This window comes from Crinia signifera, chromosome 2 (genome assembly GCF_055691185.1).
Source record: "Crinia signifera chromosome 2, ASM5569118v1, whole genome shotgun sequence".
Taxonomy (NCBI): domain Eukaryota; kingdom Metazoa; phylum Chordata; class Amphibia; order Anura; family Myobatrachidae; genus Crinia; species Crinia signifera.
Window position 1 is genome coordinate 398,273,871 of NC_139218.1, and position 20,885 is coordinate 398,294,755.

The 20,885-nt window shown below is 45.9% G+C and overlaps 1 protein-coding gene across 1 annotated transcript; it reads right to left on the bottom strand.

Annotated features, from left to right (window-relative positions):
* Nucleotides 1-1,480: 1,480 nt before the first annotated feature.
* LOC146058621 (olfactory receptor 1M1-like) lies at nucleotides 1,481-2,443 on the bottom strand. The gene has a single exon (XM_083170895.1). It carries the CDS (start codon nucleotides 2,441-2,443, stop codon nucleotides 1,481-1,483), a length of 963 nt encoding a protein of 320 aa, XP_083027021.1.
* Between the last annotated feature and the right edge of the window lie 18,442 nt (nucleotides 2,444-20,885).

The following is a 20,885-nucleotide window of genomic DNA, read 5'->3' on the forward strand; positions in this document are numbered from 1 at the left end:
CAATTACTTTCTGCCATTTCATCTTGAATGCCATCATACCAACTCAAACATAATTATACCAGCCAGTGGTAATTACCAACCTATCTCCATCACTATCAATAACTCAATAATAAACCTCACCCCACAAACTCGCTGCCTAGGTGCCATCCTTCACTCTGAACTGTCCTATGTTCATGATATTCAATCTGAATCTTGTTACATACAGTAGACCTTATACACACACAGCTGATCCCACTGGCCGGGTCCATTGGACACACGGCTGATCACACTGGCCAGGTTCATCGGGGGGGGACAGCTGATCATACTGGCCGGGTCCATCGGACACACACAGCTGATCATACTGGCCAGGTCCATCAGACACACACAGCTGATCACACTGGCCGGGTCCATCGGACACACACAGCTGATCACACTGGCCGGGTCCATCAGACACACACAGCTGATCACACTGGCCGGGTCCATCAGACACACACAGCTGATCACACTGGCCTGGTCCATCAGACACACACAGCTGGTCACACTGGCCGGGTACATCGTACACACACAGCTGATCACACTGGCCGGGTCCATCATACACACACAGCTGATCACACTGGCCGGGTCACACAGCTAATGTGGTTTGGGCCCGATTTCACAAGATTCCGCTGGAGAGGCCCATGAAATTTTGCCAAATCACATGTGTACGACATGACGACCGTGGCTGGGGGAGTATGGACCCAATAAAGGGGTCCCCCTAGGCTTTCAGCCAATCAAGTCTGAGCAGGGTTCCCAGCATGGAGGTCGGAGGGATTCCGGTCCCCGCAGTGAGTGCCGGGGACCGGGTTCACTCCACTGTCAGGGCGGGGTGAGCTGCGCCAGAGAAGCAGCTTTGTGGGAGCGAGGAAGGGTAATGTATAAGTCATTGGTGTAATACGTATGTAAAAAAGTTAAGTACTAATCTAGGTGTGTGTGTGTGTTTAGCTTAACATTCTTTTTACGGGGGAACTATAAGTCTTACGGGGCCCATTAATGCCCCACATGCTGGGGAGGCTTCTAGGACTTGTAGTTCTGATGTAAAAATAATTTTTTATGCTAATTTTTTAACTTATTTTATCAGCCCGGCATTCACCCCCACTCTGGGGACAGGCCCGGGCTTCAGCACTGGATGGATGAAGCCTGAGGGGCGGGGGCTTCCAGGGCTCACCAATCACGGTCGTCATGTTTCGGCTAGGGGTTACAAAATATGGTGGACCTCCAGTTTTTTGTCCCCCATATTTTTGGAACCAGGACCGTCCAAGAGCCTGGTGCAGGTTTCTTAAATACGGGGGGATCCCCACGATTTTGTCCCCCTGCATTTGGGGAACCAGGACCAGCTCAATGAGCCTGTGGCTGGTTATGCTTGACAGTGTGAGAGCTCATGCTGAGTCTGCTGTCAGCACAGCACATGCTGTGGGGGTGACTCAAACGCCACAAGTACATAAACATCACAAGACATTTTTCTTTATATTTGACATTTATTTACTGTAAATCCCCTAATCACATTCCAGAAGACTTTTCTCAGAGTCTGTTTTATCTCTTCTGTTCTCAGACAATATATTATGGGACTGATAAAATGTGGCCCAAACGTATAGATACAGATAAGTAACACATTGACATCAGCATTAGATATTGGCTGAGACTGATTGTACGTGTAAACCACCAATCTGGGTATAAAGTACAAGAAAATGACCAGCCAGTGGTTGCTGCACGTGTACAATAAGTTCCGCCAATTCCCAGAATGGGCCATCAGGCGGATCTTCCAGATTATTATCACATATGAAAATAAAATGTAGGACAATGGAAAAAGATGGACAACTAACGCTATGGTGAAGACAGTACGCCTGGTCACTATAGAGTCTACACAGGACAAAACCGCCACAGGGGTGAGGGAGCAGAAACAGCTCTTAATTTTATTGGACCCACAGTACGGCAGGTGCATCCCCATGACCACAATACTTAGTCCAATGGCTGCCGCTATCAGCCAAAAGATGAAGCAGATAACGGAAACCACTTTGTTGGTGATAATGGAACAGTAATGGAGCGGTTTACATATTGCCACAAAGCGATCGACCGCCATCAGCATGATAATAAAGGAATCCAGAGAACCAAGCTGATGCACAAAGAACATTTGGAAAAAACATGCATGAAAGGACAAAGAATCATCTCCAAACCAATACTTGCCGATGATCTTTGGCAAGGTCAACGTGTCGAAGATAAGGTCGGAAAGAGCCAGGTTTCCAATAATGACATACATTGGTTGGTGTAGGTGCTCCCGCTGGATGATCAAGCCTACGACTAAGCCATTGGAGAACAGCGATACATTGTACATTAGGAAGAATACCAGGGAGACCACGAGATGAAACTTTTCTGGAAGACCCGGGAAACCAAGAAGGACGAAGTTGAAGACATCTGTTGTGTTGGCCATCGGTTCATCAGAGAATGTCTGCAAGAAACACTGCTGTATATACTGTATGTATAAAGAAAGATAAAAAGTGTTAGATAACAAGATAAATGCACTCAGGCATTCCATTAAATATGCTACTGTATGCCCGAAGCATGACGAGTGCAGTGAGCCATGCAAGGGGACGAGGTACAATTATATGGTGTCCATGTTGAGCCGTCAACATAGACACACAAAAAAATCCACGAAAAATTCATATAGACCTTTTGACCATCTCAACCTTTTTACTGTGTCAACCTTTTGACTTTTGACTGTTGATCAATAGTTGGCTGTGGACTTAATACCGTAACCGTTATAATATCTCCAGATGACTCTATTAGAGTATCGCCAGGAAAATGTTACAACACGGTTATTTTGTGCCACCAATGTCCCACAACGGTCAATAGTACAACCACTATTGGTCAACATGCAGTAGGTCAGCATAGACAATAGACTGGCAGAAACAAAATTTTGGCATAGTAATGGTGGACAAATGAAAAAAGGTCAACAAGTTTAAAAAAAAAATCCATACTTTTCCATCCACACGGACTATGCCTGGGAACAGTAAAGTGCGCTAAGCGCAACGGTAGGGGTTCGAGGCACCAGGCCCGACACATGGCAAATAAAGAAATACACTATCTACAAATTGATGCCAATGGCTAACACTAACCGAGGTAGCTGGTCCGCGATCTTTGATTGGCTGGTGGCCGGGACTCCAACTGAATTGTACACCAAAAAGGGAGCAAGATGCACTGGGAATCTGGCTGGCGGGCACCGGTAAGAGTAGCCGGTGGAGGGGGCGTCAGAGGACACACATGAGGTGGCCAAGCCGGATTGTGCGGCTCCGTGGTCTCTTGCTGCCACTGAAGGGACAGTGGAATGAGTGGCCCAGGCCCTTCCCTATCTGTCAGAGTGGTTGGGCCCAGGACGGCTGTACCCTCAGCACCCCCTCAGTGGCCCTTCCCAGCTGGATAACAAAGCACGCACTGTATACTGTATATACTCAATATACAATCCTGAAAGATTGTCCTAAAGGGGCATACACATGGGGTGATTTCTGCCCCATTTCTATGCAATTTGTCTAGAGTGCATAGAAATGGAGCAGGGACCGCTCCGTGCTTATGCGACTGCGCATCGCCATCACCCGCAGGGAAAACACTGTCTTTCCTGATAAGATCGCAGCATTTTGCCTATCAGCATAGGCAAAACACTGCTCCGCACAGCACACATCATGGGTGCATCACGGGTGTGCGGTGCTGTGTGATGATTGATATGTGCTTAAGCAGGGCCCCCCCCCCATCGCTCAGCACTTCCTCCCCCATCTCCCCATGTGTACGGGGCTCAACAGAAAAGCTCTGGTCTAGATATTCATTTTTTACCAGTTGCTTATATAGCGCACACATATTCCGCATCGCTGAACAGAGAATATTTGATCACATCAGTCCCTGCCCCAGTGGAGCTTACAATCTATATTCCCTACCTCCACATATACATGCACACACAGACATTGAGGCAGTAATGCTAACCACTACACCATCCGTGCTGCCCAAGTGATATTTTTTTAACAGCAGATATAGGCAAGCTTGTTTTGGAGTGCAAGACTGCAGAAAGAGTGAGCGTAGAGAGAGAGTGCAAGAGAGCAGAGAGAGGAGGCACAGAGAGAGAGTGCAAGAGTGCAGAGAGAAGGAGCACAGAGAGAGAGAGAGAGAGAGAGTGCAGAGAGAGTGCAGAGAGAGAGAGGGAGCAAAGAGAGAGAGAGAGTGCGAGAGTGCAGAAAGGGGGAGCACAGAGAGACAGACTGCAGAAAGAGTAAGCGTAGAGAGAGAGTGCAAGAGAGCAGAGAGAGGAGGCACAGAGAGAGAGAGAGTGCAAGAGTGCAGAGAGAGGCAGCACAGAGAGAGAGAGTGTAGAAAGAGAGTGCAAGAGTGCAGAGAGAAGGAGCACAGAGAGAGAGAGAGAGTGCCGAGAGAGTGCAGAGAGACAGAGTGCAGAAAGAGTGAGCATAGAGAGAGGAGGCACAGAGTGAGAGTGCAAGAGCGCAGAGAGAGGGAGCACAGAGAGAGAGGGAGTGCAGAAAGAGAGTGCAAGAGTGCAGAGAGAAGGAGCACAGAGAGAGAGAGAGTGCAGAGAGAGTGCAGAGAGAGAGAGGGAGCACAGAGAGAGAGAGTGCAGAGAGAGAGGGAGTGCAGAGAGACAGAGTGCAGAAAGAGTGAGCATAGAGAGAGAGTGCAAGAGTGCAGAGAGACGGGGCACAGAGTGAGAGGGAGCAGTGCCGTCTTTCCCATTGGGCACGATGGGCAGTTGCCCGGGGGCCCTAGGACCTAGGGGCCCCCGGCCCAGCCCAATGGGAAAGATGGTGGCCGGGGTCCGGGAATCCGCTCTCCCTCGCTGGGGGATCCGGGCAGGGGGATCAGGGCGGTGGCGGCAGAGGCGTAGCGAGGGCGGTGCCGGTGGAGCACCAGCTCCGGGCGATGGAAGCTATCCTGGCGCCGGAGCCGTCCCAGCACCGCCAGCTCACCCGCTCCATCTCCCCCGCTAGCTCCCACCGCGGCTCGCTGTGTGCGGGAGACGTGATGCTATTTAAAATTCACGTCTCCCTCTGGACCGCCAGCCAATAGGCGCTTGCGGTCCAGCAGCCAATCAACTGGTGGCTGCTGGACCGCGAGCGCCTATTGGCTAGCGCGGTCCAGCGGGATATGTGAATCTTAAATAGCAGGCGCAGCAGCACACACTAGTGCACTGTTACAGCGGGGACTGGGAGCGCCTGGGCAGCGGACAGCTGGGGGGTCCCCACTGTCAGATGTCGCGTGCAGGGGCGATCCGCGGCACTGCTCCCCTCTCGTGACAGCCATCACAGCCGCCGCAGCTAACATCATCATCCCGCCCACCCGGCTCCCAATGTGCTGGTAAGTTGTGGCCATCAGAAGGGGGACCATGCTCGAGCTCCAGTATAACAAACCTAAAAGAGGTCCAGACTCACCACCCTGGTGTTGGATGGTATGGGTATGTTGGGGACAGTGAAAGAGTAGGGTGTGTAATTGGGAGTGGTGTAGAGGAATAGGGAGTGAATGTGGCACAAACAGGGGGACTAGGGTGTATATGTGAGTAAAGCTTTATAGGGGGTCTGTGGGTGGAACAGGGTGTTTGTGGTGGGGATAGAGGGTTATGGGGTGTATGTTGGGGGACAGGGTGTTTGTGGTGGGGATAGAGGGACGTGGCAATGAGGTCTCTCCTCTTATATGGAATCAGTATGGGAATTCTGTAAGGGGCAGTAATATGGGCAATGTTTAAGGGGCACTACGAGGGGAATTATGTGTAAGGGACATTACGCCGGAAGCTGACTGGCTGCCGCACGTAGCCAGAGAGGTGAGGGTTGGGGAGGTGACTGTGGGCTCCTGGGCAAACTAATTTGGGGGGGGTCCAGTGAACTAGGTTGCCCAGGTGCCCTTCCTAATGTTAAGACGGCCCTGAGAGGGAGTGCAGAGAGATAGGGGGAGTACAGAGAGAGAGGGAGCACAGAGAGAGAGAGGGAGCGCAGAGAGAGGGAGCAAAGAAAGAGAGGGAGCGCAGAGAGAGAGAGCACAGAGAGAGAGTGCAAGAGTGCAGAAAGGGGGAGCACAGAGAGAGTGCAGAGAGAGGGGGCACAGAGAGAGAGGGAGCGCAGAGAGAGAGGGAGCGCAGAGAGAGAGAGAGTGTGAGAGTGCAGAGAGAGAGAAAGTGAGAGAGGAGAGAAAGAGAGAGTGATCCCCATCCCGCGATTAACAGGCCACCCACCACGATTAACAATCCTCCCATGACCCCCCACTCCAGACATATGTGACACCCCCACTGGTGAATCAACATGCCTTGCCTCCCCCAGCAGTTGCCCCCCCCCCCCCCCCCCCCCCCCCCCCCAGGCCCGAGCCTCAGTGGGAAATCTGGACATGACCCAAATATATACTGTAAATAATACAATATTACACACAGGACAGGTTAGGATGTAATGATTCGCTGCAGTAGCTACTTACTGGGTAACTTACAGTGTAGGCCTCATTCAGAACTGATAGCAAAGCTGCAATTTTTGGAAGGACAATAGCATGCTGCACTGCAGGTGGGGCAGATGTAACAGGTGCAGAGAGAGTTAGATTTGGGGGAGTTATTTTGTTTCTGTGCAGGGTAAATACTGGCTGCTTTATTCTTACACTGCAATATAGATCTCAGTTTGAACACCCCCCCACCCAAATGTAACTCTCTCTCTGCACATGTTACATCTGCCCCACCTGCAGTGCAGCATGATTTTGTCCATTTGCTGAAAAAGCAGCCTTGCTAACAGGTCTGAATCAGGACCTTAAGGCCCCCATACATTACACTTAAATGAAAAAGCCTATACAAATGAATGGGCAGCCATTGATTGGTTGAGACCTCTCTCAGCTAATCACTGATTGGCTGAAAGAGGTCTCAGCCAATCAATGGCTGCCCATTCATTTGTATGGGCATTTTTTTTAAGTGCTCCTCTGCTCCTGCCGCTGGCGTCTTTCACTGCCTGGTTCACTGTGCCGCCCCCCCTGCTCCCTCCGCCTGGCTCTCTGGTAACCGGCATCCTCCCCCCTCTGCCATCCCCCGCCCAGCTCCGGGCTGCACATAAGATTTAGAAAATCTTATGTGCAGCCCGTCCGACCTGCCGACTCTGATCCGATGTGCATTGGACTGCGCATCGGGTCAGAGGGGATGTCTACATGTGTGATTTGGGCCGATTTCACAGCCCGATTCATCTAAAGCCTTTCGATTGTAGAGGACGTTGATCACAATTTAGTGTGACAGCAAATCTGTAACTTACTGTAAAAAAATGAAATTGAAAAACTGTCTGGAGTCATGTTCTGTCCTGCGGAGGCCTCATGTTCTCAGCACCTCTGTATATACAGCCGTATACTCAGCTCCTCTATATATACAGCTGTGTACTGGCAGCCCTGGTCCCCTATGGCCTCCCCAGGATAACAATGCTTATTCAGCTACAGTGGAGAAGTGCTGTGTGCCTAAGGGACCAGTCATTAAGTCACGTAGATGCTCAGTCCTGTAACACTCTGTTATAATAGAGAAATGTGTCCCATGCCCAACATTGGTTATAATGATGATTTATTGATTTAAAGAATAAAAGTTTATTATCATCATTATTATAGATAAGTTTTAAGGTACCAGAAAGTTTCTGCAGCACCATGCAGGGTAATTCACAGTAACAGTAAGACATGACATTTTATAGTATCAACATACTTACCTACCCTCCCACAATGGCTGGAAGGGTCACAAAAATTGAGCTAAAAGAATGCAAATTGCGTCATTTAGTACCACCGCCTCCCCGAAGAGCCAAGAATCACGGCATATACATGAATGGGGTGGAGCTTAATTATGGCAAGCCCCTCCCCCCAGGAAAGCTAAAAAGTATAAGTATCATGGTTATTATAAGGTGATATATCTTGAACAACACAGAGAAATTAATGGAGAAATTATATAGAACCTGGACTAGATAATAAGGTTGGGGAATTAAGTGTATATTGAGAGGCAAGTCTTCAGAAGATCTTCCACAGATTAAATGCTCGGCTCTTGATTGCTCCCAAACTGTATGTTTGAGTGAGGAAATAGTCAAAAATAGATTACAGAACCTAAATAGTAACAAATCTCCTGGCCCGGACGAAATACACCCTAGGATACTAAAAGAAATGACTACCATTATATCTGATATTCGAGGAATCAATAAACTCGGGGACGGTACCAACGGACTGGCGCATAGCTAACGTAGTACCAATATGGAAGAAAGGTAGCAAAACTAACCCTGAAAATTATAGACCGGTCAGCCTTACATCCATTATGGGGAAAATATAAGAAAGAATAATAAGAGATAGTATCCAAAATTTCTTAGAACAGAAGGTGATAAGTAAGGCTCAGCATGGGTTTGTCAAAAATGGATAATGGCAGACTAATTTAATTAGCTTCTATGAGGAAGTCAGTAGGGGGCTGGACTTAGGGAAATCTGTTGATGTAATGCTGCTTGATTTCGCTAAAGTTTTTGACACGGTGCTACATAAAAGGTTATTAATGAAACTAGGTAATTTAGGGTTAGGAGATACAATTTGTAATTAGTTTAAAAACTGGTTGCACAAACCGGAACAGAGAGTGGTGGTAAATGGCATACATTCCAGCTGGGGTAAGGTCCAAAGTGGAGTCCCACAAGGTTCAATAATTGGGACCCACCTTGTTTAATATATTCATTAATGATATTGGAAGTGACATAGTGCTTAAAATTGCAATATTTGCGGACAACACAAAATTGAGTAAGGAAATTAACTCTGGAGAGGATTTGGAAACACTACAAAGTGATTTAATTAAACTGGAAAGGTGGGCGGAAAGGTGGAAAATTCAGTTTAACGTTGATTAATGTAAAGTAATTAATTTTGGGAACAAAAATGAACAAGCTACTTATAGGTTAAATGGAGTTATTATAGGGAATTCTGCTGTAGAGAAGGACTTGGAGGGCATCAAAGATGATAAATTGGGTAATAGTGCGCACTGCTCAAGTGCAGCAGCAAAAGCAAACCGGACACTGGCATGCATTATAAGGGGAATGGATTCAAGGGATGCCAATGTGATAGTGCCTCTTTACAAGGCATTGTGAGACCACACTTGGAATACTGTGTTCTGTTCTGGGCCCTGCACCTTAAAAAGGACATAAATGAATTGGAACAGGTACAGAGAAGGGCGACTAAGCTAGTAACAGGTCTGGAATCACTACAATACAAAGATAGGTTACCAGACTGAATATGTTGTCACTGGAGAAACGGAGGCTGAGAGGTGATATGATTACTATGTTCACATACAGGATTGGGAATCATATGGAACTGGGAGATGATTGGTCAGTAACAGGCCTATACTTAGGACATGCGGGTGTGGTGGGAGAATAAAATAGTGTGCCCGAAGCATAGCCAGCGATGTGGTGCACTTCAAACTGTGTCCATGTCGACTGTGTTGACATTTGGGTCAAAAAAACTGTGAAAAACCCCATTTAGACCTTTTGACTGTCGACCTAAACATTGTCAACCTAATTCTTGTGTCGACCTAATGTCCGGTCGTCCTAAACCCAAGTTGACCCAATGCTTGTCAACCTAGTTGTTGTAGACCTAACAACCCATACCCGCCCCATGTGGGAGCAGGCACCAATGAGGAGGGTCTGAAGGAAGTGATAGGGGATAAGGTCAGGACAGCAAATGAAGGGACAAAAGAGAAGCTCATGGACTAAACCCCAGAAACAGGGATGGGGGAGACAACATTATGTGGATTTGTATTATTTATCTTTGCCAATCAGGAGGAGGTTCCAGCAGTACTGTCAGGAGATGATGCATGCACGGGTAACATTTTTGGTGCCTCTTTTACGTACTAAGGGCCTAATTCAGATCTGCTCATAAGGCTGCAAATTCCCACTGCCAGCGATCACTTTAGCCTCCGCCTCGCCCCAGTGAAATCCGGCGTTGCAAATGAATGTGCTCACTGTACGTATGGTTGTGTACGACTGCGCATCTGTTCTCACACCAGCGAAAATGTACAAAACCCCTCGTAACACGCTCACCATCTAATGATTTTTACACTGGGTACCAGTCATTGCAGCCGCTTACTGAGCGGCTGTGATGAACACAGGCACATCTGGGCTGCCGCTGGCATCACAACCATCATTAACGGACTTTGGCACATCTGCATTTTCCCTGACACTCCCAAAAAACAAACGATTTCCACCCCCTTGCATATGGCGAACCGTATGGCTGAGTACCGGTATGACTGGAGACACTGGGAACCGGGCAGAGTACTGGTATAACTGGAGACACTGGGAACTTGGCTGAGTACCGGTATAACTGGAGACACTGGGAACCGGGCTGAGTACCGGTATAACTGGAAGCACTGGGAATCGGGCTGAGTACCAGTATAACTGGAAGCACTGAGAACTGGGCAGAGTACCGGTATAACTGGAAGCACTGGGAACCGGGCAGAGTACCGGTATAACTGGGAACTGTGCTGAGTACCAGTATAACTGGAAGCACTGGGAACCAAGCTGAGTACCGGTATAACTGGAAGCACTGGGAACTTGGCTGAGTACCGGTATAACTGGAAGCACTGGGAACCGGACTGAGTACCGGTATAGCTGGAAGCACTGGGAACCGGACTGAGTACCGGTATAGCTGGAAGCACTGGGAACTTGGCTGAGTACCAGTATAACTGGAAGCACTGGGAACCGGGCTGAGTACCACTATAACTGGAAGCACTGGGACCCGGGCTGAGTACCAGTATAACTGGAAGCACTGGGATCCGGGCTGAGTATAGGTATAACTCGAGACACTGGGGACCAAGCTGAGTACCGGTATAACTCGAGACACTGGGAACCGGGCTGAATATAGGTATAACTCGAGACACTGGGATCCGGGCTGAGTATAGGTATAACTCGAGACACTGGGATCCGGGCTGAGTATAGGTATAACTCGAGACACTGGGAACCGGGCTGAGTACCGGTATTACTGGAAGCACTGGGAACTTGGCTGAGTACTGGTATAACTGGAAGCACTGTGAAACGGGCAGAGTACCGGTATAACTGGAAGCACTGGGAACTTGGCTGAGTACCGGTATAACTGGAAGCACTGGGAACTTGGCTGAGTACTGGTATAACTGGAAGCACTGTGAAACGGGCAGAGTACCGGTATAACTGGAAGCACTGGGAACTTGGCTGAGTACCGGTATAACTGGAAGCACTGGGAACTTGGCTGAGTACCGGTATAACTGGAAGCACTGGGAACCGTGCTGAATAACAGTGTATTTGGAAGCCAGCTGAGTAACAAAGAGCAGAGATATTCAGGAACCAGGGTAATCAGTATTAACTACCAGGACCCTCAGCTGCTAAGCTCACACTAAAGGTGCCCATACACGTTACAATCATTGTATCCAATATTGGATCTCATCGCATCTAGGTTTTGCGATGAGATCAGATGAGATGAGATCTAGTACAAAAAGTATGTGCAGCACGTACTTTTTGTACTAGATCTCATCTCATCTTATCGCAAAACCGAGATGCGACGAGATGCGATATTGGATACAATAATTGTAACGTGCCTTTTGGCTGTGTGACTGCAGGAACAATTTCTGTATCTCAGGTCTCTCTACTTATACAGTACCTTGTGGTAATTGGTGACTAAAATCAGATGATTCAGAAAGTCTCAGGCAGCCACAGGATTGGATATCTCGATGCGGGCGTGCGTTCTGTGCTTAACTAGCATGCATCGCATCGCATTGCATGCCTTGTGCATGCATTGTGCATGCAATGCGATGCGATGAAAACTAAGTACAAAAAGTATCTGCAGCACATACTTTTTGTACTGTGCGATGAGGTGGCGCGGGAGCGCACACCTCAAAGCACACATCGCACAGCCCGCATCGGGACGTGTATGGGCACCTTTAGTCAGGTGATCAGACCCTGTCATGTCTGTACTCCCAGTTAGGCTTTAGATGTGGAATGAGGCCTAGTAGGTCAAAAAAACACTGAAGCCTAAATTCCTAATGCTGGCCACACATCAGACCAACTCTCCTCCAACCATCCAACTAGTTGGTTGGTTGGACTGAAAATCTGGTACTGTATGGGGGCAAATGCCAATAAGCTATTTGCTCACAAACTCAGGAGAATGGACAAAAACATTCAGTGAAATTGTTTAAATCAAATAGGTCCAACTACAGTACATTGTCTGAATGACAGTTGTCCATTTTCAGATTTGGGAAACAAATGACTTAATTACAAATTATATTTGCTCCTATCCAGTACCAGGTTTTTATTCCATCCAACCAACTAGTTGGATGGTTGGAGGAAAGTTGGTCAGATGTGTGGCCAGCATAAGAATGCTGCACACTGGTTCCTGCTAATTACTCACAGAGGATCTCCACTCAGGTGGCCAATCAGAACCAAGCAGCACAGATTGCAGTTTGCATACTGAGCTGAAGCTATGCAGATAGCAGGATATTCTGAGGTAAGCCATAGCACATGAGAAACACAGTCAGGATCGCGACATCCTTTACACAACAGCATCTTAGTCACAATGCAAAATGAAAAGGATGCACCAGGAGACTGTGCTGATTACTTTGATATGAGTTTGTGTGCGACTGAGTCTGTATATGCAGCACAATGGAGCTTGGTGTGGATAATAGCTGCAACTGTTACATTGTAGCACTTTACATACAGACTCAGAGACTAAGTCGCACACATTATAAAAGTGTCACATAATAAATTAATCAGCATCAGTTTTTAAATACAAAGACATCTGCTTGAGCAGAGTCGTGTGTACCTGGTGCGCTGTGAGGGACTGTTTGGTGCAACCACAGCAACAATGTTTGAGGACACATCTGTGAGTTACAGGTTGGATTCCACGTTATTTCACATTGTAACTTAGAGCGTGATATTGGTTATGTAGATGTGTCATTCTGTTCTCATAGCTTTTGCTCATGGTAACTAAGGGCCGGATGTACTACGCTTGAAAAGTGATAAATTGGAAAGTGATAAACCACCAGCCAATCAGATCCTACCTGCCATGTCATGGGCTGTGTTTGTAAAATGACAGGTAGGAGCTGATTGGCTGGTGGTTTATCACTCTCCATTTTATCACTTTTCAAGCTTAGTACATCTGGCCCTAAATCTCTGGGCTCCTATTGGTCAGAGATAACAGCTGCTAAGTACATCACTTTGACTAGAGAGGAGACAATGGCAGCTAATTGTTGTCAGGTAGGTGACAGTGGGGTGAGGCTGCTTTCTCGAGGCAGTTATGGGGGGGCAGCCAAGAATGTACCTAGGGGTGGCGTGACCCCTATAAACGCCCTGCATGGAAGTGGTTCTGTGTATACATGCTTTGTTATCCAACTGAGTGCAATGTACTATACAAGAGTCAGCAAATCACTCATCGATTGTGGGGCATACCACAAATATGAAATAGGTGTGCACCAGTGGTGTCCAGGTGTGCACCACTGGCGCACCACCTCTTGAGTCCCCCGTTGCGTCCCCCAGCCCCCCCCCCCAATCACCTGTCCCTGTGCACCGGCTGTCACTGTGCTCCGGCAATCGTACGCCGGAGCTCTTCTAAAAAGCCTCTAGCCGCCTGTCATTTTGCAGGAATGACGTAGGCGGCAGGCTCGGGGATGTTCGGGGCGGCTCGGGGGGGACTCGGGAGCACTCAAAACATCCCTGAGCCTGCCGCCTGTGTGATGATTGACAGGCGGCTGGGGCAGCGGCGGCAGGGGAGCTCAGGTGTACTAACGCCGGAGTGAAGGTGAGGGGGGGGGGGGAGCACCTAATGATCTGTGGTGGGTTTTGCTGGGGCAGGACAAACCTGCCCTGGTAGGTTTGTCCTGCCCCAGCAAAACCCACCACTCAAGGGGTTAAGTGCGTTTGAGAAGCTTATATTAGATTGTGGAAGGGAAGGGAAGCCTGTGAAGAACTTGAAAGAGAGGGGAGCTGGATGTAGCACATCTGGTGAGGAAGATGACCCCGGCAGCAGCATTAAACATAGATTGGAGCGGAGAGGGGCATTTGTCAGGGATGCCAGATAGTTGGAGATAATAGTATTCCAATCTAGAGAGTAGAGAAGGGTATTGGTAGCATCACAGCTGAGAAATGATCTGATACTGGAAACAGTAGTGCCATCAATGTATAATGCAATTGTGGAGGAGGGTGGAAGAAGATTAGCTAAGTCTTCGACATACTATATATTACCTACAATCGGGCGCAGTTCTGGGGCATCAGTTGGTACCAAATTAAATTAGAAATTAATAATCTCTTCTATATTTAGCCAGATCTGTCACTCATCCCCTGTGTGTATAATGTTCCCGCCCAGCGTTATACACAAACCCGCCCCCCCCTAGGGAAAAGACCAGTGTTATACACACCACCACCCCCTTGACCTCACCTTCCCCCGCCCAGCCAGGGCTACATAACGCGCCCACCATCCACCATGGTGTAGGTGAGCGGCACACCCCCCCCTGCGATTCACGCCCCCCATCCCACGATTCACAGCACCCCTCGCTACCCCCCCTTCCCGTGATTCACGGCCCCCCTGTGCCCCCCCTCCCGTGATTCGCGGTCCCCCGCGACCCCCCGATGAATCACCTGGTTACAAATATATACAGTAATTATTAGATAATGTAGCTGGAAGCAGAGGCGTCACTCGGAGATTTTCAAAAGTAGAAAAAGGCTTTATTCACCAACAGGATTGCCTGTTGGTGAATAAAGCCTTTTTCTACTTTTGAAAATCTCTGAGTGACGCCTCTGCTTCTAGCTACATTATCTGTATTGGGTGTTTACATCCTAGGAAGGCACCGGAGTGAGTTTGGCAAGTGAAGGAGGGGAGTGCCGGTTTCTCTGCTTCTGGTTACAGTAATTATTATATATAATATAATATAATGATCACACCGAAGATTTGGTAATGCAGCTCCCAGAAGTAATTTGGAAGGGATTACTCACAGAAATATTTTTAGAATGAAAGAGAGGCCAGAACCAAAAATCTAAATAATTATTGTAGGTTTTTTAACCAGTTAAAATCAGTTTAAAATGTGCATTTATAAACATATACAATAAAACATATTGTTTTACAGAATCACACTTGTATCTTAAAAGAAAAATACCAGTGAATTGTTCCTTAGTGGGGGTTTCCTTCAATTTTAGCAGAGTATCAGGTGCAGTCTATATAGAAAGCGAGTCTTTATATGAGTAATTTTTTTTTTTTGAAAAACTGTTTTATTTAGAGATTTTTTTTTTTTTTTTTCAATGGAATGACATGACATAACAAGAAATAAAGACAGTATGATGTGCCGTCACAAAGGCGTTGTAAGAAATCTTGCATATTACATGAGAATAGTTACATTAATAAGTTCTTCACTACCAGGTTCAAGTGATCCTCTGGACTATTCGTAGCCTTAAATTCAAAGCCAGAAAAGAAGAACAGTATAGAAAAAGAGAAGAGGAGGGGGGGGGGGGGGGGGGGGAACATACATGGGTAACAGTCCTAGGGTTTCGGGAGAGTCCTTATAATAAGATATACAGGGACAACAAGGAAGAAGTGACTTTAGGTCTTATGAAGGGGAGGATAATTGTCTATGCTGATACCAGGGGGTTGATTCGAAGAGTTTATATATGAAAGTCTGAGTTCCAGCTTCCAGACTGGCTACATACCTTTCCCATTTCTTTACAAATTTCTGAATTCCCATGTCTATGTCTGGAAGGGTAGCTCTTCTTTCGATATACAGAATTTTTAATACTGCATTTTTAACCGCTGAGAGAGAAGGGGCCGATTTCTTTATCCAATGAATAAGAATCTGTTTTTTAGCAACAGCCAAAATGATAGTAATGACAGATTTTATTTTGTTTTTTTCCGGGCCAAGGTCCCATACTCTGAGGTCTAAAAATAAACATGCGATAGGATGTTTTTTGATTCTCAGCTTAAAAGTTAAGTTTATATAATCTATTACCTTGTGCCAGAATCTAGCTACTTTACTACAAAGCCAAAAATTGTGTAATAAGTCAGCTTTTTGTGCCTTACATTTGATACAGCTCCCTGGATCATCTGGGACCATGTGGGCCCTTTGATTAGGAGCCATATAAGCCCTATGTAAGAACTTAAAGTGGGATTCCTGTAAAGAGACGGAGTATAAACATTTGAGGGTAGCTGGGATAGCATTTAGAAGATTATCCGGGGAGTCTAGTTGTGGGACGTCTTTTTTCCATATCGATAAAATCTTTGACCACTGTTTATCTCTCTCAGAAATTTTTAGGGTAGAGTGATAATATTTTAGCCTATATGTAACTGTTTTAGTCATAGCCATCAAGGTGTGAAGTGGGTCTTTGGCTAACAAATCTAGTGTGGGCAGTTGAAGTGATTGGATGAAGTGTCTAATCTGTAGATACATATAAAAGTCGTGTTTATGAAGGGCAAATTTCGTTTGGAGCTCAGAGAATGACATTAAATTTTTTCCTCCCGGGTCAAAGATGTCTCTGATAGCCGAGATGCCTTTATCTCTCCAGTGAAGAAAGTGTGCATTTTCCAGGCCGGGCAGAAAGCAGGGGTTACCCCATATAGAAGTATACCTTGACTTTTCCGGGGTACTATTTAATTTTTTGTGTGAGAACCACCAGGCTTGGTAAGCGTGCCTAAAAAGTATATTATTTTTAATTTTGACAGGGAGTTTCTTTCGAGGGGTGTGCAAAAGGGAGGCGAGGGAGTAGGGAAAGACCGTATCCAACTCCAATATGTAGTTCGTAAATATGGATCTGCCCCAAATCCAGTCCGTTATGTATCTGAACATTGCTGCTCTGCTAAAGAGAGCCGGGTCGGGTATTCCCATGCCTCCCTCCTCCCTTGGTAATATCAATCTAGAATATGGGATTCTGGGTCTTTTTCCAGCCCATAGAAATTTTGAGAAACATTTATTAATAAATTGTAGGTCCCTTCTAACTAGGGGGATAGGGAGTGTGAGTAGTAAATACGAAAGCTTTGGAAAAGCAATTCCCTTAATAACTTCCGCTCTGCCCATGAGTGACAAAGGGAGAGAGATCCAGCTTTCTAGCAGCTTGTCTATTTTTTTGATAATGGGGTTGATATTTAGGGCGTATAAAGAACGGAGTGAAGAAGGGATCTGTATTCCCAAGTACTTTATGCTATTGTGGGCGATAGGAAAACGAGCCAGAACAGGGTGGGAGGAGAAATCGGAAGCATCTCCAGTAAGGGGAAGTACCTCCGACTTTGTGATGTTAATCCTGTACCCCGCAAAGGATCCAAAGGATTCAATTTGAGAAATTATGTCGGGAATCGAGGTGAGCGGGTTTGAAACAAACAAAAGCATGTCATCTGCGTACAATGAGAGCTTTACCGTAGTTTTATTGAACTTAATTCCTGTGAAGGTGTTTGAGCCACGCAGAGACACCGCCAAGGGTTCCAATGCTAGCGCAAATAGGAGAGGGGAAAGCGGGCAGCCCTGTCTTGTGCCCGAGCCTATAATGAATGGTGAAGATAAGAGTCCATTTCCTAAAACCTGAGTCAGGGGGGATTGATATATTCTGCTGATTAAATCGACAAATTCGCCAGGAGCTCCAAATCTCCGCAACGTCTCAAGAAGGTGATCCCAAACAATGAGATCAAATGCCTTCTCGGCGTCAAGGGATAGAAGGACGTTGGTTTCCGAGGCCCCAGTGTCGCCCAGTCCTTGTATAACAGCCAATACTTTCCGGATGTTACTTACAGATTGGCGGCCTTTAATAAACCCTGTTTGATCGTTGTTAACTAGATCTGGGACAATATTTGATAATCTGTTGGCTATAATCTTGGTGAAAATTTTGTAATCGATGTTTAGTAGGGAGATGGGACGGTAGGATCCTGGGAGTTCAGGGTTTCTGCCCGGCTTGGGGATGACCTTAATCACTGCTGAGTTAAAGTATTTAGGAAGCGGATCTCCCCTCAAAAATCCATTATATAGTTTAACAAGAGGGTCAACAACTTTTAGAGATAATGTTTTGTAATATTCGTTTGAAAAGCCATCCGGCCCTGGAGCTTTCCCTGTCTTCAACCCCGCTATGGCTCTAGAAACCTCTTCATGGAGGATGGGAGATAGGATAGAGGATCTCTGAGGGTTAGTCATCTGAGGCAGGTGGGTTTTTGCCCAGAAGTTTACCTTGTTTTCTTGGTTAATTGTGGGCGATGTGTATAATTTAGAGTAAAAATTTCTTAGGACATCTACTATTTGTGTGGTGGTCTTAACAGGAGCTCCCCTCTCGTCCAGAAGGGAATTAATGATCACTTTAGGGTGCCGTTCCTTTAATAATCTTGACAAGAGTTTGCCAGACTTGTTTCCAAATCTGTAAATACTGCATTCTCTTGAAAAAGAGTATTTTGATTCCATTTGGGAGAGCAATGAATCAAATTTTGTTTTTTGGTCATTGTATTCTCGTCTGGAGTCTGGAGAGGGAGAGGTTATATATGTCTGGTAGGCTTGTGAGAGAGAAGCTTGAGTTTCAATATAAGTGGCATTTAGTTCTGAGTCTCTTTTTTTGCTATAGGAGATGAGGTGTCCTCTTATCACTGCTTTGGAGGATTGCCAAAACAAAGCTGGATCCTCTGCTAATGTAGATTCATTATGTAAGTAAAAGTCAGACCACGCAGCCTCCAGAGCAGATCTAAATGTCGTAGAATTACTTAAATGAGAGGGGAAGTGCCATGAGCGGTTGGGGTTGGTTTCAGAGGAGATCATTAGTTTAAACCAACATAGTGCGTGGTCAGATAAACATATGTTTTCTATCTTCGAGTCGGCTACTTTAGAAAACAAAGATTTGGATATAAGCAGGTAGTCTATTCTTGACAATGTCTGGTGGGCAGCTGAAAGGCAAGTATAATTCTTCTCAATAGGAAAGCAAGCTCGCCACACGTCTATTAACGACAGTCTGGAGCATATATGAGGGATGTCGATTTTGGGAGTTTTGGGGGGATTTTTTGAAGGGATATTTTTATCTAGTATTGGTGAAGAGACCATATTGAAGTCGCCTCCTAATATTATGGGAATTTCAGTGTGGTTGATGATTTTGCTAATGAGGTGGCTATAAAATTTTTTAGAGTAATTGTTAGGCGCATAAATATTGCAAAGAAATAATTTGGAGCCTTCTACCGTGACATCAGTTAGGACATATCTGCCTTGAGGGTCCTCAATGTTGCTATTTACTAAGAAGGAAATAGAGTTTTTGATTAAAGTTATCACACCTCTAGATTTTGATGAGTAGAAGGCCGAGGCTAGCACGGACCATCCCATAATGTTCAATTTGGCTATCTCTTTAGGCATTAGATGAGATTCTTGTAGGAATACAATGTCTAGTTTTTCTCTGCGGAGATATAATAAAATCTTCTTTCTTTTTGCAGGGGAGCCTATCCCTCCTATATTCCAAGTTCCAATTTTTAAACTAGACATAGTCTATACAAATTGGTATCATATATTTCCTTACCTTGTCCCTTTTATGGGTATTTTCAGATATATTCCCGAGGTCTAGGTCAGTGTTGCGTATGATAGTTGAGGGGAAGGGAAGACACATGAGGAAAATGGGGAGGGGTGAGAAAAAGAAAAGAGGTAGAACTGCATAATTAAGTGTTAAGATAATATACTGAAATGGAAGCATAAATTCAAAGTAAAAAACATAGGTTGGCATGCATATATACGGAGCAACTTTGCAGAAAGTCAGAGTCTGATAACATTTAAATCTAGGTCGCCTCTGAGGTTTCTAATATTGGTAGTCTAGCATAGTGAATTTTACAATAATTCTAAGGGGGACTAGTTTCAACTGGTAAACAAGAGGTGAATTGTGTCTAGTAAAATCTAATTTCTAACACTCCACAGGGACATTTAAGGATTTCCGGTGTCTGGGAGAGTTTCTACGGTGGCTCTAAAAGCCATCTGGAAAGTTAGCTAAAAAAAACAAAGAACAGGTTTAAGATCTATGAATCTCAAGCCTAACTGAACTATAAGCAAACATTTAGAATTATTCAACATCTCGTCGTATAAACGATAGAGGAGGGAACCTTCAGCCTTCTGCGTGTTGGGCAGTATCATCTTCTTCCATAGCAGCCTCTGCCAGGAAGGCTTCAGCATCTGCAACTGTGCTGAAGTCCTTAAATGATGATCCACTGTGGATTCTCAGTCGAGCTGGGTATAGAAGAGCGAACTTTTTGTTAGCCTTGAAAAGTCTGGAGCATAGCGGGGAAAATTCTCTTCGGGCACGGGACACTTCCGCGGAATAGTCTTGAAAGACTGTTAAACGAGAACCCTCGCATTGGAGATTTTTGTGCTTTCTTGAGGCAGTCCATATAACTTCTTTATGAACAAAATTTAGGCACTTGAAGATGACCACTCTGGGTTTACTGCTGGGGGATTCTCTGGGAGGGCCGATTCTATGAGCTCTTTCTATGATTAAACCTGAGCACTCCTCTTTGATGTTCAGCTGTTCTAGTAGGGAGTTGTGTAAGAAAGATACAAGGTCAGGGCCCCTTATTGTCTCTGGTATCCCTAGGATTCTGAGATTCGATCTTCTAGATCTATTTTCCAGATCATCAAGTTTAGAGATAAGATGAAAGTTCGACTTCTGTAGTGCATCTACTTTTTGTTGGAGTTCAGTGACGTCTTGAAAGGTTTCTCCTATCTTATGTTCATTTGCAATAACAGATTTAGAAAGTTGTTTCATTTGAGATTTGAGATCCTTGACCACTTGTTGCATTTTTGTGGCATGTGTTTCCATTATGGGTTCGATGGTCTCTTTGACTGCTTCTCTCACTACTCTAACCATATCTGCGTATGTGACCACTTGGCTAGATGGATATTCTGGTGTGTCTTTGCCCAAGTTCAGAGCCCGGTCGGT